At 31.4% G+C, this 19,430-nt stretch overlaps 2 protein-coding genes across 2 annotated transcripts in view; both read left to right on the forward strand.

The window, feature by feature from the left end:
• The first annotated feature begins 6,606 nt into the window (after nucleotides 1-6,606).
• LOC101498364 (aspartyl protease family protein At5g10770-like) lies at nucleotides 6,607-8,962 on the forward strand. Its single transcript, XM_004513834.4, has 3 exons — nucleotides 6,607-6,845; nucleotides 7,122-7,553; nucleotides 7,667-8,962. The coding sequence occupies exons 1-3, from the start codon at nucleotides 6,665-6,667 to the stop codon at nucleotides 8,488-8,490; spliced, it is 1,437 nt and encodes a 478-aa protein (XP_004513891.1). The 5' UTR covers nucleotides 6,607-6,664; the 3' UTR covers nucleotides 8,491-8,962.
• An 8,290-nt stretch (nucleotides 8,963-17,252) lies between these two features.
• LOC140920504 (uncharacterized) overlaps nucleotides 17,253-19,430 on the forward strand; it is a 12,956-nt gene continuing 10,778 nt past the window's right edge. Inside the window, 3 exon segments of the mRNA XM_073368786.1 lie at nucleotides 17,253-17,540; nucleotides 18,054-18,428; nucleotides 18,588-19,247. Of these exon segments, the coding sequence (XP_073224887.1) occupies nucleotides 17,253-17,540; nucleotides 18,054-18,428; nucleotides 18,588-19,247 (1,323 nt within the window).

Genomic DNA, 19,430 nt, shown 5'->3' on the forward strand with positions numbered 1-19,430 from the left:
GAATTGCTGTGAATTTATTTATATCAAGATTGTATGCCGTCTGATTTTATGAATATTATGTTGATTGTTACTGTGTGAATGATATCTACTGGAGTGTTCTTGCTACTTGAGTGAAATTGTGATATCACTTGAATATGCCACCTGTTTGATCTGTTATTTGTGATTGATAAGACTGAATGATGCATTGTGAGTAGTGTAAACCAAATATTGTGATTTTATTGTGATTGACTGATAAAGATATATAATGATGAACATTGTGAAGTCAAATTAAAACTTATTGAGTTGTGATGATCAAGTAAGTCTGAGATATGTGTTGTAGATTTTGGAGTTAGGATTATTTTGTCATCATATAGGGAGGGTCTGACAAACCTAGTGATTCGGGGAAGTACAACTGAATGAGCCTGATCGTGGAGGGCTACAGTCGAACTGTAAGGTAAGACTGATAGACCTTGGGGGTACACCTAGTGGGGAATTCCTAAGTGGATTAGTGGGTTATTCCCTAAGGCCAGGAACTACCGTGCAACACAAGAGTACCCCGACCGTCGCGCATATGTGTTTCGGGTTGAGTTGAGGGGATCTATGAGGACTTGGCCATTCATGAATTGTCCGTCCACTCTTGTAGTGGCATAGTATCAGGCCTCCTAACCAAGTACTTCAGAGTAGAATGGTACCAAATGATGAAGTAGAGTATAGGACATGCATAGCATTTCATCATGGTGATTATCTTATTGTGAATGAATTTGATAAATCGTTGATATTATACACTTGACTGTTTTTGAGATTGTGATAATTTGATTGTTTGCGTGTTACCGTCGTGTATTTTATGCTGTTACATAATTTCGATACTCACCCCTTGTTGTTTGTGTTTGGCGTTTGCGACGGACGCAGACGAGTTGTAAGTTGCAGATGATGACTAATACCATCAGGAGAGGCGGAAGCCACCATGCCTTGAAGACCTTCATTATTATGCATTGTGTTGATGTTATTTTGAGTATTTTATTTTGGGAATTCCCACTCTGATAGTGACATCGGGTTGGGACTATATTTGCACTGAATTTAAAACATGAGTATGTGTACTTCAAAAAGAATTCTGTTGTTTGATACTATGATTTCGAATTCATTATGTTTGATGGAAATTTTGGATTTATGTGACATGCTTATGATTATGTGATACTCTTTATCTCGGAAAAAAAAAAAATTATTTGGGGTTTAGGGTATCACAACTTAGCTTAGCATGATAGGCTAGCATGACAACTCAATTATGAAGCAAATAACATAGATTATCATTATCATTTATATTTAAAACTAAGCATGTGAATTTAGTGAACAACAACTTAATACATTCAGTTTCATCAAATAGCCCATATTTCAAATACGCTTTAAACTTCAACTAATTTCTCAAACAATATTCTGCAAGTTTTATTCTTCTTAAAGAACGTTTAAATCTTAACCACAATTACTCTATCGATTTCACATAAGTAAGATAGATAGTGAAACACTTAAAATATTTCACCTTCAAGAAATACAAACAGAAATGCATATAACAACTCAGTGACTTGTCGTCGCTTAAGTTTTTTATTTGAAAAGAAAATTAATGTGTATAATCGTAGTGAAATAAAACAAATATTTTCACATATAGTTCAAACACACTCAAAGTCTAACTTAATTTCAAAGTCTAACTTTATTTTAAAGTCTTATACAAAAGATTCATTTATAAATAAGATTCTAACACGATGCACTTATTTATTTAACCAAGTTATTTAGGAGGTCAAACACACTTAATTGAATATTTAATTTAAGTCTATGTGACATTTGTGGCGGCCAAAACGGTCACAAACGCATGCATTTGTGGCGGCCAAAACGGCCACAACAGGCAACGGTCATTTGAGCATTTGTGGCGGCCTTTGCCGCCACAAAATGTAACGGATATGTGACTTTGTGACGGTCTGGGAGGCCAGAAAATCAGTTACGCATTTAATCCTTTGTGGCGGCTTTTGCAGCCACAAAAGGTAACGGTCATAGACTTTTGTGGCGGCCTATACAGCCACAAATTGCCATGTCATTTCAGTCCTTTGTGACGGATCTGCCCCTCACAAAATTTACTTTTTGTGGCTGTAAAAGCCCTCACAAAATTCTTAAAAATTTAACTGGATTTCGTGGCTGGCCGAATGCCCCCCAAAACACAAGACCAATTTCAATTTTGGTATTTGTGAGGGCTTTTTCGATCACTAATTTGTGAGGGTTTTATTCGGTCACAAAATATTTATAAAGTTGGCCACAAAATAGTGTTTTTCTTGTAGTGGATTAATTGGAAATGAGTGTAGAAAAAATTAAAGAAAGAAAAATTGGTCTGTGTGATTGAGTTTTGTGTTTTAGTTTTTGAAAATAATTTTAAAAACAAATTTTAAGAAATTTATTTAAGAAAAAAGTTATGAAAAATCTGTTTGGTAAGTCGCTTTTTAAAAATTATATTAGAAATGAAAAAATAAAAAGTCTTGTTTGGTAAATTTATTTTTAAAATATAGTTTGAAAACTAAAAATTTAGAAACTTGTTTGATAAATCTTTTTAAAATAAGTGTAACTATAAGTGAATGATCATTAATTTTGTATGTTTTCTTATATATTATTCTTTTCTTACTTAATTGTGAGTGAAATTGGTGATTTTTATTTATATTACTCATTATGTCTTCAACTAAACGTCATTCTAGCAAAATATATTAATTTGTCTCAAAATTATATGTCGTTTTACGATACCAATGAAATATTAATTCTTTTTTTTCCCTTTTAAAAAAAACTAATGCTTATTTTCTCATTGTGCCCTTTACTATTTATTACTTTATCTTTTTCAATTCTTTTAATTTATGTTTCTCATATCATTAATGGATGATACTTTTATAAAGTAACTTATAATTTATCTTTTTCATATAATATTAACTACATTTCTTAATTTGTGTGAAATTATCAAAATAACATATAACTTAGGACGAAAGTGGTAATATAATATTATAAGTATTGATATTGAAACATAAAATTAGACACAAATATAAAATGTGATCCTTTTGTATTTCATACAATATTGTATTTGTGTCTTATTTTATGTTCTAATAACTTTAACATGTTTGAATTTATTTATTGTTGTAATATAATATAATTTTGACTTTTCAAATTTTTAATTGTAATTTTGTATCATTAATTGGACAATGAAGCCGTCTTAGTTAATTTATATAACAAAATTGATGTTTTTCATTCACATGCGTGTACATTGATTTTTCTTAAAATATTGTATGTTGTACTCGTATCAGTACCGAATATCGATATAGTATCGTATATATATGGTGTCATTCTATTAGTGTCCTGACACACGTTCAAATGAGATAAATTTTTCTAATGTATATATTTTGATTTTTAAATATACTTACATATGTTTTAGTTAGTCATTTTAAATCTCAAATATCTGTATAGTTAATCACTTTAATTGTGAATATGTTATTTGTTGATCAATTTAGTTCACACAATTTCGATAAAAAAAAAATTCATAATATATTTAAAATTTTAATACATTTCAGATATTATAGTGATAACATTATTGTATGTTTAAGAACTTTTATTAATTAATTACATTGATACTAATAACTACCGTACAACTGTTCTTGAATAGACTTAAACTCAATTCATTGAATATATATTTAAAGACTAAACAAGATGTTTGCAAAAAAAGAAGTTATGAAGAAAAAAATTTAGCCTGCAAAACTTACGCCAACAACATCAACCCATGTGACTTTAAAGTTTCATGTGCTTTTTAGAAAAACCAAATGCACGGTTCAAATAAAAAAAACAAAGTTGCTAAATATTACTAATTTGTCATTAATGAAAAGTGGGATGAAATAAATGTGTAAGGATTATCATTTGGTGATTTGTCTTAGGACAAATTTTGTTCCATCTTTATTTCATCTTGTTTTTGTTTTTATTGAACTCACAAATCATCGAATTTTGTCGGGTTAATTAAAAAACGTGTTAGAGGTCTAAAATTAACTCAATCAAATACTAAGACCAGTTAAGGGACACATAAAATCCAACCTTTGTACACCTCTACCTAAAAGTTACAGAAAAAAATGATAATATGAATTTTTACGAAGTGTTTTGTTAAAGATGAAGTTGATAGTGTTAGTGACTTGATTGACAAAATTAAATCTCCAAGTTTTTTAGGAGGTCGAAAACTATATGTAAAAAGGGAAAAATTAATATGTGTCTCAATAGTTTTCTATAATGACAATGTATTTGTTATGGTATTTAAAACCCAAGTGGTGAATTTTTGTTTAACTCATTTATGAAACGACAGCTTTAAAATAAACTTGTTATTTTAATGGAAATTTACTGAGTCTAAATATGTAAAACTGAGAAAAGTGTTCAAAATCCTATATTTAAGTAATTAGTTCATTAAATCTTGAAAATGAATTGATATTGTTGATATCGAATGAATGGTTTGGAAATACAAATGAAAATGCCGTGACAATTATTTTCATAACTATTTTGGAAACAAAGTAACATATATTAAAGACTTGATTGTGTTAAGGTGATAAAAACTAATTTCTAACTTTATCGAAATTTTAGGCTTTATGGATTATTGTTGGTTTTAATTGAGTTGTTAAACTTATGTTGTTAAAGAGGCAAATTATATAATTCATGGGATTAGGAGCAACGCAATTAAGTCTTAGGGATGACGAAGTTATGGATTCTTAAGGTGGTAGTTTAAGCGAGATTCCTTGTGTTTCAGTTTTTCATATAGTAAATTTTATTCATGTTGGTGCCTTTCTTCTTTTCAGTAGTTGTGTAATTGATGCGACTGTCTGTTCATAACTGATAACATGCATGTTTGTATTACGTGATATGAAATTTATTTGTAAATTAAATAAACATATGATTATTAGTGTTTAAATAATATATATAAATATTTTGACTAATCATATATAGGTTCCTATATCAATACTATAAGAAAATTAAGAATACTTCTAAAAAAATAAATTGCATATTACAATTATACTTTTAAAACTAAAAAGAATTTGTTAAACAATAATAATAATATCAAACATTGTTTTCAAAATTATCAATTATCATAAAACCATTTACTAAAAATCAGTTTTTTTTATTAGTAATAACAATAACAATTTTATCATCAAAGTCAATATTTTAATTTACAAACATAAATTTTATATCAAAAACTCACCATTTCAAATCAAATGTTTAATCAAGTTAAATATAAGAGAAAGTAAAAATATTAATAGAATATATAAATAATTCAAATTCAAAGATAGAGATGACATCCTAAAATTTGAATGAAATTGGAACAAGTTTTTTGCACAACCATAGACCACCGAAATTGATTTTCCCTATTTATCTCATCGTTGCTGCACTAGTGTTTCTTTCCCTTCTCATGCACACTATTTATGATTCAATATTCCTTTTTTTTTTCTTTTTTCTTTTTTCTAACCTATTGTAGCTATTAATTAGGGATTTATGCATTTTTTTTTCTTTCTTGTTAATCTAACTTAATAACGAACTATAGATTTATATGGTTTTTCTCATTCACTAATATTTGGGTGGTTGACTAATATAAAATATCTTTATTATTTTTGTTTTCCGAAATATTTAGTATTTTTTTTTTCAAATATTTAACAAAAATATTCAGTCAAATTAAATAAATCATGTCATAAATATATATACTCTTTAAAATTAATAATTAAATAAAAAATAAAATAATAACAACCACATTATAAATTATTAAAAAATAAAAATATATTTATCAAACTACTAATAATAGAAAGAAAAAAATGCGGGTCTTACACATATGAACAACTATATTGAGACAAAAACTTGATCTTTGATTGAAATACATTTTTAAATGTCTTCATCATGCCTACTAAATATTTGATCATATGTTTGAAGAGATACAATTAGTTGTATCATGACCAATCCATGGAAAGAGCTTTTAGGCTTCTAAAACCAGTCTCTAACCGCTTTTCCAGTGTTGATGCAAAGAGTTTGCACTTATCAATTGTCGAAACCTAAGACTCGTAAATAAATTGAATGATAAGTTTCTTTTAATTAATTAAGTTGTTTCCATTGGAAAAAGATATTTAGTCTATTTAAATGTACAAAACTAACTTAAATTAATTTGAGTCTTTAAAGCATTGTTAAATTCAACTCTCCTAAATAACAACTGTTAATTTTTATTTTTGTGGTTCTAAATTAATTTACATTTTATATAATTAAGTAAACAAATGATGAATTTTTGTACTAATCAATTATATTTGATCGATATATTAATTTAATATTCTTTTATTTGATTCGTAAAATTTATGCTAGTTTCGCGCTTCGCCACTCGTCTGCATCCTGAAATGTTAAATAATACGGTGGGGCAGGTTTTGACAAGTCAACTTTGTCAAAATTTGTCTTCTATTTATAATGAAATAGCATCGATAAAAGACTCAATTTATGAAGCTCAATGAAATACTAGTTTTGTTGGTTAATATAATAGTGATGTGTGAAATTGATAATTTATTGGACCCACGTCCATAAAATTTTGGCCTATAAAGACCAAGCAAACCCGATATGGAGTTTGTGTAAAAGCCTCTTCAAGAACAAAAATTTGGCATAGGCTCTTACCATGCCTTTCCAAATATCTTCTTTCCTCTTAGTTTCTATTGCTATTCTCTTCTTATGCTTTTTGGAGAACAATTTTGCCATTGAAACAACATGGGAAGATATTAATAGACACCATCAAAATTTCCATCTTGTTCAAATTAACTCACTTTTACCATCATCTTCTTGCAGCTCTTCTACCAAAGGTTTACTTAATTATCCAAATTTCCCTTCTCCAATGGTTTAAGTTTCATATGAGTATTTTTACATGCATGCTAGCTACTTTTCACACATTCACCATTTTTTTTTTATGATTAACCACGGCTAATGTAGTAGTTAATTCGTAAATAAATTTAGCTATATAGATTAACTATAAAATAGATACATAATTGGTAGTAGCATGAATAAAATGATTAATTAATTAATTAGAATTTTTTTCTAACTAATATACATTTTTTTGTTAACATGGTTCTTGAATTCAGGTCCAAAAACAAAATCAACATTAGATGTGATACACAAACATGGGCCATGTTCTCAACTGAATAATGGAAAAACAAAGATTCTTCCAACACACAATGATATTCTTAATATTGACAAAGAAAGGGTGAATTATATTCACAACAAAATCTCAAAGAATAAAAAAATGGAGGAATTGGACTCTTCAAATTTACCAGCAAAATCTGGAAGCCTAATTGGGTCAGGAAATTATTTTGTAGTAGTTGGGCTTGGTAGTCCAAAAAGAGACTTATCACTTATATTTGACACTGGTAGTGATCTCACATGGACTCAATGTCAACCTTGTGCTCGTTCTTGTTATAAGCAACAAGATGAAATTTATGATCCATCAAAGTCTACTTCATACCAAAATATCACTTGCACAACTTCTGAATGCACACAGCTTTCTACAGCTACAGGTATACTTTTACATTTTCGGTAACAATTTTTAGAATATTGTTTTTCTACAATATATTTACTTGTTTTATTACAATATGAAATCTAGTCTAATTCCAAAAAATCATTATCACAGGAAACGAGCCAGGATGTGCTAAATTAACAAATGCGTGTATTTATGGTATCCAATATGGCGACCAATCTTTCTCAGTTGGATATTTCGGCCGTGAACGGCTAACTGTAACGGAAAAAGACACCGTTGACGGTTTCTTATTCGGTTGTGGCCAAAACAACCAAGGCTTATTCGGAGGCTCTGCCGGGCTTTTAGGCCTTGGTCGTCACCCAATCTCCTTTGTCCAACAAACCTCTCTCAAATACCACAAAACTTTCTCTTATTGTCTTCCCTCAACTTCTAGTGCTATTGGTCATCTCACATTTGGTGCAACTAGTAATAATTATGTTAAATACACCCCCTTCTCTACTGCTGGTAGCAATACCTTCTACGGCCTCGACATCGTTGGAATAACTGTCGCCGGAACCAAGCTTTCGATCTCATCATCTACTTTTTCCTCTGGCGGTGCCATAATTGACTCTGGCACCGTCATTACACGGTTGCCGCCAACGGCTTACTCTGTACTTCGAGATGCCTTCAAAAAAGGTATGTCGAAGTATCCACCTGCTTCGGCGCTTTCTCTTTTGGATACATGTTACGATCTTAGTGGGAGTGAAATGGTGTATATTCCAAAGATTAGTTTCGCGTTCGGAGGTGATGTCTCGGTGGATCTCCCCGCGTCGGGGATACTTTACGTGGTGACTTTGAAGCAAGTTTGTTTGGCGTTTGCGGCTAATCATGATGATAGTGATCTGACTATCTTTGGGAATGTGCAACAAAGAACCTTAGAGGTTGTTTATGATGTTAGTGGTGGGAAAATTGGGTTTGGTTCTGGTGGTTGCAAGTAAAATTAGTCAGTTTTGATTAATGAACTATTTTTATTTGAACACATATAACTAATTATCTAATCAAGCAAAATGAAAAATACATTAAAATAATTGCATTTTGAGTTTTTGATTGGTTATGGTTATAGTTTAATCAATGTGTTCCTATTGGAATTTCTCAAGATCAAATGACCAATTGTATTATCATATATATGCTTTGAGCTAGTTCTGGGAAAAGAAATCTTAATTGCATTAAATAATCATGTGGGGTTGATATAAAAAGAAAATGAAAGGAGAAAATATGTCGTAAAACTGTGTTATATAGTGGTGGAAGAAGACTTTAAGGGCAATGGTGATAAGATGTAAAATATATAGATTGAAGTGACTATAATATGTGTAATTTATGGCAATTGTTGATAGATGTGTAATATGATACTAATTTAAAGTTGTACTTCCGTCAAAGGTTTATTGAATAAAAATATAACATTTTGGATTATTTTGATTCTGTTCCTTTTTTTTTCTTCTAGGAATTTGATTTTATTAATAATAAAAGTTTAATTTGAATGCAATGATGATATAAAATATTTTACACTGTTAGTATATTACAATCACTCATATCTATTATCTTAAAGGTGGTTACTATACAAATCAAACATTTTTAAACGTCGAAAGGTTGTGATTAATTGACAGTGTTGAGAAGTATGATAGATCTTAACAAAAAGGAACAAACAAATATTGAATAATTTGAAATTGATTCAATGAAAAAAAGATGAATACAATGAGTATTTGATAAATTTTATATGGATAAAGTAATCATAACCAAACTAACAAATTTTAACTAACTTATAGTCAATACTAACCAACTTGTATCTACCTATAATAAACTTCTAAAAGTCTACAGAATATAAAGTGTAGATTAACATTTTCCATTTTGGATGAACAATACATTTATAAAAAAAAAAAAAAATACATTGTAACTAAGTAATGCGCCTTAGAAAAAAATATAAGCCGTAATCGCATCGATCGGCTAAAAAAACTTGGGGAAGAAAGTGGCAAATTTTACATTATGTGGTCCATTTCACCACTATGATAGATCGATCTTGGACCAACTCAGAGCCATGTTATATGTTCACTCCAATCCACATAATGACAATCATATTATGAGCACGACCACTCGATGGGAACGGTCACCTCACATTAGCAAGGACACATGTACGAAATAAGAAAGTGATCCGAGAATCACATAGCCTCTCAATTACAACCCTAACAAATATCTTCTAAAAATCCTATGGAATGTCATATAAATGATCAAATTATAGTTATACTAAAAGTTACATTTATTTAATAATATTGTATCAGATAAATATTTTTTTAAATCGATCAATAAATTAAAATTTAATATCATATAAATTATATCTATAAATTTTTGACAATAATATATAATCACTTCTTATATCATCATAATGCGTTAATGTTAATGTCTGTTGGGTGGGCTCACTCCTCAAGTGGAACCCACCAATTTTATTAATATTATTATTGTTATTATTATTGAAATAAAAGAAAGAAAGAAAAAAAAAGGATTTTAATGGGTTTGGCCCATGTGAAGGAAATAAAAGGGATTTAGAAATCCCTAAGAAGCATGAATGAGAACAGTTTCGAAAAAGCAAAGGAAAAGTAGAACGGCAGCCAGAGAACAAAAAAGAAAGGTTTGGTTCTGGTGGTGGTAACAGATGTGTAGCAAACTTGCTTCGTTTGACCTACAATTTTGATATGTTATTTCTACCAATGAGTTTGTTATTTTAATATATTGTCTGAGTAGTTTTATCTTCTCTAAGAGTTACTTTAGAAACCCACTTTAGTGGAAGGTTGTTATTGTTGATTGATGTTCTCTATTGTTATTAGGAAGTCTCTGGTGACCCATTAATTATTATAGTGGAAGTTTTTACTGGACTAGGTCTCGTGGTTTTTTTCTCTCCATTTGAGGGAAGTTTTCCACGTTGAAAATTATGTTTGTCTCATATTTAATTTTCTACCAAATATTTTTGTTTTGTGGAATTGTATTTTCTGTTTGACCATTTATTTGCACAAGTGGGGGAAAAATATTATGTATTATTGAGATAGTTATCACTAATTATCTCTGGTTTTTCCCAATAAAGTGGTATCTAGAGCTCAATTATTTGATTTGTGCATTTAAATGGAGGAGGAAAATAAATTTCCAAATATGATTAAACTCAACTCTTCTAACTACACATTTTGAAAGACTCTCATGGAAGACATGTTATATAGTAAATATTTGTATGATCCAATTGAGGATAACATTGCTAAACCTGCAGATAAATCTGACGCTGACTGGAAGAAGATGAATAGAAAGGCAGTGGCGTTGATCAGACAGTGGTTGGATCTGAGTGTATATCCACATGTTGAAACTGAAATAGATGCTAACAAAATGTGGGAAAAATTAAAAGAGTTGTATGAACGAAAGAATGTGCAAATATAAGCATTCTTGATTTAGAAGCTGGTGGATATGAAATACAAAGATGGGAATTCAATGACAGAGCATATGAGTATTTTTCATAATACAGTGAATCAGTTGACAACCGCATAAATTAAATTAGATGATGAGTTGAAAGCATTGTTATTGTTGAGTTCCTTGCCTGATAATTGGGAAGTCCTTGTTGCGACGTTGACCAATTCAGCTCCAAGTGGAAAGTTGAAAATGTAAATAGTTAAAGAGAGCATGTTAAATGAATAAGCTCGAAGAAGGGAATGTGGTTTGATTTGTTCTTCCTCAAAGTCAGAAGCACTAGTTACAGAGTCACGGGGGAGAAGTCAATCTAGAAACTTCCATAAACGAGACAACTCTGAAAGTCGTTGCAAGTCGAGAACTAGAAAAGAAGTTATATGTTATTATTGTGGTAAAGCGGGTCACATAAAAAGAAATTGCAGGTTCCTTAAGAGAGATCAATCAAGGGAAAGAAATGACAAAAAAGAGAAGAAAAATGATAACGATACAACAACAATTACATCTGTTAGTAATGTCTACATTGTTTGTGATGATAATTCCATAAACCTTGCATGTTAGGATTCAACTTAGATTATTGATTCGGGTGTCTCATATCATGTTACTCCTAACCGTGATTTCTTCTCACGTTACAGTGCTGGTGATTTTGGCATGGTAAAAATAGGAGATGAATGAGTTTATAAAATTATCGGTATGGGAGATGTTTGGGTTGAAACTGGGATTGGCTGCAAGCTTCAATTGAAGAATGTTAGACATGTTCTTGATGTTTGTCTCAATTTGATTTTAGTCAAAGCCTTGGATATTGATGGTTATCATACTTACTTTGGTGGTGGTATATGTAAAATCACCAAAGAGTCCCTAGTGGTTGCAAAGGAACAAAGTTTCACTTCTCTCTATAGGATGCCTACGAAGCTATGCAAGGAAGAAGTGAATGCAATTCAAGATGCATCTTATGATTTATGGCATATGCGCCTCAGTCACTTGAGTGAGAAATGACTCAACATACTTGCGAAGAAAAATTATCTTCTTGTAAAAGGTACGTCTTTAAAAACTTGCACTTATTGTTTTACTGGAAAACAACATAGAGTTTATTTTCATAATATTGGTACTAAAATGAGGCAAAATATTCTTGATTTAATTCATACTGATGTTTGTATGATGAATAGTAAATCTCTTGGTGGTGCATCATAAAGAAAAGTGTGGGCATGTCCTTTGTGTAGTACCCTAATTTTGTCCAATTTATTTAAAAATAAATCAAAAAGGAAATATATATATTAAAAAGGGAAATAAAATAATTACAATGATTAGGCTCATCAATTTACAATACCAAATCAGTTTACAATTACAATTCTAAAATTAAATCAAATTACAATTTCATATTACAATCAAATTGCAACAAAAAATAAAACCAAATTAAATTACAATAAGATTTAGGTCAAACTTTTTCAAATTAAGCCAGCCTGCTTTGGCTCAGTTTTGTTGCTGATGCTGCCTTTCTGTTCCTGATGCAGTGTCATGGTTGATGCACAAGCCATGCTCATTGATACATACCTGTTGTAACTAATTAGAGAAACTGAAAACCATTTTTTTTACCAGTCAGACCCAATATACATGATAAAAACCAAATGACAAAGTTTTGAGTTTAAAAAAAAGAAACTAAGGGACAAATGAAAAAGGTCAGCAAACAATCAGATAAAACAAATAAAAGCTAAAATCGTGAATAGATCAGAGGTGCAGAAAAAAAACAGATTATGAGTAAATAATTTAAACATCAAACAAGAAATTGATGGAGAAGGACAAAGGCAGGCAAGAAAGCAACTAAACAGATAAAAAACTCTATAAAAACACCTTATCAATTTCAAAAAAGGGGGATCGGAGATTAACTCTACTAAAAAAAATACACTTACAAAGAAGGAAAAAGGAAATAAATCAGAAGCAGTTTTTAGTAACAAACAACAAACACGAAATATTAAGGTATTTTTTTCTTCTTGTACAATATATATCTTGCTATTTATCATCATCATCAACATTACTCTTTTAATTAAAAAATGTTAACTTTTTTTTTATTTTATTTTAATGAACGAAAACAATTAAAAATGCGAACATGATGTTGTCTTCTTCATTGTTGTCATTGTCGTCGTCGGCACCGTCACCATCGCCGAGGTCGCCGTCGCCGTTGGCACTAAGGCCGCCGTTGGTGCTAAGGTCGCCGTTGGTGTAAAGGCCGTTGTTGGCGTTATGTCTGCAGTCACTATTTCCTTGTTCCTCTTCATTTTCCTTTTGTTCGATTGATGCATCCATCCATATTTTCCCTTCTATTTTCAAAACAGAGAATGGAACAAGGAAGAAGAAAAGGTTTCTTGTTTGTTTGTTTCCTGTTTCCCGAGCGGCTGCCTCCCCCCTCTAACTAGGGTTTCTTGTTAGTTTGTTTTGGACCTTTTTTTTAAAGTTAGTTTGGGCTTGGGTTTTAAACAAAAAAAGCAATAATTTGTTCAAACTCAGCCCATTTAAAACTTTTTATTTTATTTTATTTTTTACAAAAATGGTTAATTTTCTTTCATAACTAAATACCAATTTCATCATAAAAAATGCAAATAAACATTATATTAAAGATTAATTAAATGTGAACTCTTTTTAATCTTTGAGTTGTTAGAACATAAGTGGTACAACTTGATAGTTCTAAAACTCTCTTTATTTCATTTATTTATTTATTTATTTATTTTATTTATTTAATTTATTTATTTTATTTACTTTATTCTATTTACTTATTTATTTATTCATTCATTTATTTATTTTAATGAACTAATTTAAAATCGACTTATTTATTAGATGTAACTCTTTTTAATTTTTGAGTTGTTAGGACACAAGTGGTACAATTTGATAGTTCTAAAACTCTCTTTATCTTATTTATTTATTTTATTGTATTTGTTTATTTATTTATTTATTTTAATTAACTAATCTAAAATCGACTTATTTATTAGATGTAACTCTTTTTTATCTTTGAGTTGTTAAAACACAAGTTGTCTACTTGGTGGTTTTGAAACTCAATTTAAAAATCGAGAGTAATAAAATATTTTTTTAGAGGATTAAACTAGATGTGACATCTTCTTTATTCCTTGAGTTTTGGGACACAAGTTGTACAACTTGATCGTCCTAAAACTCATATTTTAAAATATTTACTCAAATCAAACTCTTTTATTTTTTTTTTTCTATTTTTGTCAAAACATTTTTTATCACAAAATAAATTTTCTTTAAAACACACTCAACACATCCGTATTTTTTTAACCAAGAACTACGTAACTTTGATTTCTCCATCGCACCGGGAGATACGTAGGAGCAAGATCACATTCTTGTCAAGCACATAAATAAAAATTTCTTCTTTTGTCCTTTATTTGTTAAGTACATATTTATTTCAAAATCATATTTTAAAAATAGTAATAATTGTTATTCATATTTAATAATAAAGAAAAATAAATATACTTCAGTTAAAATTAATCTTGCACAATTAATCATAGGTAATCGTATTTTAACGGATGTCGTAGGGTGCTAATACCTTCCCTACGCATAATTGACTCCCGAACTCAAAATTTGGTTTCAAAGACCATTTTTTTTTTTTCATTTTTTCTATTTTTAATGGTTTTCCAATATTTTCCCTATTTTAAAATAAATTTTGGTGGCGACTCCATTGAATTCGAGAAACACTCGAAATTTTAGGCCCCGACAGCTGTCGACTCCACTGGGGACATTTTAGAGAGTCAGGCCTAATAAATTATTATAATAAATTAGTTGATATTATAATAAATTAGTTGATATTATAATATTTTTAAGCTTGTAGATCATTTTTATTTATTTATTTATTTATTTATTTATTTATTGATTCATGTATTTATTTAGTTATTTATTTATTTGTCTATTTATTATTTATTTATTATTTATTATATGTTTTATTATCGTTTTGGAGTTATTGAATCATACTTATTCTACACCCTACACTTTTATTAAGACACACACTTATGTGTAGAACCTTACACCCGGGTTTGAACAAAACTTAAGTTTAGTTTCGAGGTTGTGTAGTGGTAGCCTTCTGGATGTACATCCTGTTTGGTTAGCATGAAAATCTCACCCGTAGTTTGATCTTGTTGAGGGTATTGTCACTCCAAATAGTTTACCTATTGTTGTTGACAATATTCCAAAATGAGATTTTTGGCTCTAGGGACCGTGTTTAGAACTATAGAGCCACCTTTGTGAGAGTTTCACTACATAAGCCAATAGACCCTTTCATTATAAGAATATCCATATAAGCAAAAAGCACCTCATACATTCATTCAAAATGTTATATATTCATAACAGGCATTCTACATAATTGCATTCATATCTCATGACATTGTTTCTTTTGGAAAATGAACTGACATTTTGCATCAATTTTCAGGATTGTTGGGGAATTATAAGAACCTTAGTCACGTGTTAAATTAAAGTGGACAATGGGATTGGAAAAGAGAAAAACTTTACTTTTAAAGTTCAAACAACCTGATTTGAAAAGTTTAAGAGACATTGGCAATCAAATGAAAACTATACAACGTGAGAGTTGCTTTTGCAAATATGGGAATATCTTAAATCTCTTGGCAGTAAATGTGCAAATAGGGGCACTCACGGCGTTGGCTCAGTACTACGACCCTCTCTTAAGATGTTTCACCTTTCAAGGCTTTCAGTTGGCCCCGACATTAGGGGAATTTGAGCGAATATTGGGTTATTCCCTAGAGAAAGGAAATCCTTATCGATATACTGGGCAACCACCAAGTTTGGATGCAATTTCTGAAGTGTTGAAAATCGACATAAGAGAGTTGATAAGTACAAAAGAAGAAAAATGAGTCATTCATGGTTTTTCGAGAAATTATCTAGAGCAAAAGTGTCACGATTTAGCCGTTAAAAAAGAATGGAGTACTTTTATAGAACCTTTCAAGACTTTCAGTTGGCCCCGACATTAGAGGAATTTGAGCGAATATTGGGTTATTCCCTAGAAAAAGGAAATCCTTATCGATATACTGGGCAACCACCAAGTTTGGAGGCAATTTCGGAAGTATTGAAAATCGATATAAGAGAGTTGGCAAGTACAAAAGAAGAAAAGGGAGCCATTCATGGTTTTTCAAGAAAATATCTAGAGCAAAAGTGCCACGATTTAGCCATTAAAAAAGAATGGAGTGCTTTTATAGATGTTTTGGCTCTAATTATCTATGGTATTGTTTTATTCCCAAACCTTGATAATTTTGTTGATTTTGCTGCTATCAATGTCTTCTTATCTTTTAACAAACATAAGCAAAATCCAGTTCCCGCGATTCTTGCTGATGTATACTACTCTCTACATATGCGACATGAGAAGAAAGGGGGAACAATTTTGTGTTGTGCTCCAGTGCTGTATATCTGGTTTATGTCTCATATGTTCAAGAAAGGGTATCATATTGGAATTAAAGATAATCGTGAATGGGCTCAAAGTATAGCTAGCCTTACTGGAGACATAATTTCATGGTATCACAGAGAACAAGGGGTGGAGGAAGTAATATGTCAATGCGGAGATTTCCCAAATGTGCCTCTCATGGGAACCAAAGGATGTATTAATTACAATCCAACGGTAGCTTTGAGACAACTTGGCTACCCTATGTTGAAAAAACCAGATGATAAATCATTGGAAGCTTTTGTTTTGCACAATACGGGTATAGTAGACCCACTGATGTTGCGAAGGATAAGCCGAACTTGGGAAATGATCATTAGAAAAGGAAAAGTACTTGGATGCAGAAGTTGCAGCACAAAAGAACCCTATCAACAATGGGTAAAAAATAGAGTCCAAGAAATCAAGTTGCCTTTCCACAGTACACCCTCGAGCGATCAGGAAATATCTGAACCTACCCTTGCCACCAATGGAGAAATAGAAGAACTCAAAGCATCATTGTTGAAATCTAAAGAGGAGAAAAAAGAGCTACAGGCGAAGTTAGAAAAAGTCTCCCAATAGAATGAGAACTTACGCTTAGAAAACACATGTAAAAGTCAGTTTATTGAAATAAGTAACAAGAGGTTGAAAGTTGAAAAAGAAAATAAACTTGACATACAAGATTGTTTGAGAGGTGCAAATGAAGAGTTAGATGTACGAAAGCAAGAAAAGAATGCAGCTATCGAAGAGGCCTATATGTGGAAGCAATTGTGGACAATATCAGCAAGCTCTGAAAAGAAGATAAAAAAAGAGTTTGAAGATTTAAAGAAACAACTGAAAGAAATGGTAGCTGAGTATGAGAGTCAAGTAAGGAATAAGAGGCAAGAGAAAGAAGAAATTGAAAAACTACTCTCAAAACATCAAGACGCACTAAGAATAGAAATGGAGAATTCTAGTGAGCTGAAGAATTACATTGATTACCAAGAAAAGATCTATAGTGACCTAAAGGACGAAACCTTATATTGGGAGGATCGTTTTATGGTGTTGCTAGGTCAATTAAAGAATCAAGAGATCTATAAAGAGCTGGAAGATAAAGGAAGACATTGGAAAGACTGCTTTTCAAAATTGGAAGTGCTAGCTAATCAAGCAGTCTTAAAAATTCCAAAGCATCTAAGAGAGATTGATGCGGTAATTCATCCATTGAATACTCCAGTCAAAGTCTACAAGTTCGTTGAATATTGCAAAAATTTGATAGAAGAATTGGAGGAGAAGATTGGTTGTCCTATTAAAGGAGAAGATTGAAATCCCATAGTCAATGTAGTTATTAATTTGAATATGATGTACTCTTTTTCTTATCAATGAAGGATTTTCTATTTTGATTTCGAGTCCTCATATTTTCTTCACTAATAATTTGTTATTGCTATTACCTAAGGCATATGATTCCCCACTATCCAACTATCATAATTAACTAATTTATTTCATTTCCATCACATTCATATTTTAATACTCATAGAAATTTTATTTTTTTATTATTTTTTTAATATAAAAAAACAGAAAAAAAAATCAATAAAGCTGTTTCCCCGACATCCTTATCAAACGCGCGTGAATTCCAAGATCATGGATGAACTCGAGCAAAACCAATAGGTGATAAGAGCGGATGTCAACCAACTGAAGGAAAAGGTCGATCGAATCTTGGAAGCTATACAGGCTTTGGCAAGGAAGGAGAATACAGATGGGGATCCTCCAATTGTAAATGAAGAACACCAAACTACTCCTTCTCATCCACCGGGTTTTACCCCGACTAACCAACAATTCCGCACTGCAACTATGCAATTTCCTATATATGGTCTCCCGCCTGGTTATACTCCGCCTGTAGTCATTAACCCCATAGAAAATAACCAAAACCACTCAGCTGTCAATCCCCAAAACTTAAACCAATCACAAATCCCACCTCATCTGGGCTATGTGCCACCCCAAAACACTATACCCACAGAAAATATTCCATATAGTGTACCTCAAGTGCCCCATTTTGATGCTAACGGGAATTGGCATCAACCTCACATTGGGGATGATACACAATCAAAGGAAAAATTCCATGTCTTGGAAGAGCGAATAAAAGCAATTGAGGGGTATAATGTTTATGGCCTAGAAGCTTTCAAAAAATTCCATGTCTTATAGGAGCGAATAAAAGCAATTGAGGGGCATAACGTTTACGGTCTCGAAGCTTTCGACATGTGTTTGGTTCCTGATGTGACTATCCCTCCAAAATTCAAGGTTCCTGACTTTGAAAAATACAAATGCAACACATGTCCTAAAAATCATCTAACTATGTATTGCAGAAAAATGTCTTCTCATGCTCATAACGATAAACTTCTCATTCATTTTTTTCAAGATAGTTTGAATGGGGCATCGTTAAGTTGGTATATGCATCTTGAGCGAAGTCGTATTCGTTTGTGGAAATACTTGGCTGATGCCTTCTTGAGGCAATACAGGTACAACATTGACATGGCCCCTGATAGGATGCAATTGCAAAATTCATTGAAAAAGGACAACGAAGCTTTCAAAGAATACGCGCAACGGTGGAGGGAAATTGCATCACAAGTAGAACCTCCTTTATCTGAAAAAGAAATGGTTGGTATGTTTATGGATACTCTCCAATTGCCTTTTTATGATAAGATGATTGGGAGTATGTCATCAAACTTTTATGACATTGTCATGATAGGAGAAAGGATAGAAAGTGGGATGAGGAGTGGCAAGATTGTATGTGCAGCAACTGGCATAAAAAGACCCCAAGCGACCTTCACAAAAAAGAAAGAAGGGGACGTTAACGCTATAATTGTAAACCCCAAAGTCTCCTATTTTCCACCTATTAATTCTTATCGACCCCCAAACTTTCAGCCCCCGATACCACGAACTCCTTACATTTAGGGGTGGGAATAGGCCAGGCCGTCCGTCAGGGGCCTATGGCCTGGCCTACTTATGGCCTGGCCTGGCCTGTTTAATAAAAAGGTCAGGCTCATG

Source organism: Cicer arietinum, chromosome 5, assembly GCF_000331145.2.
Source record: "Cicer arietinum cultivar CDC Frontier isolate Library 1 chromosome 5, Cicar.CDCFrontier_v2.0, whole genome shotgun sequence".
NCBI classification, from domain to species: Eukaryota; Viridiplantae; Streptophyta; class Magnoliopsida; order Fabales; family Fabaceae; genus Cicer; species Cicer arietinum.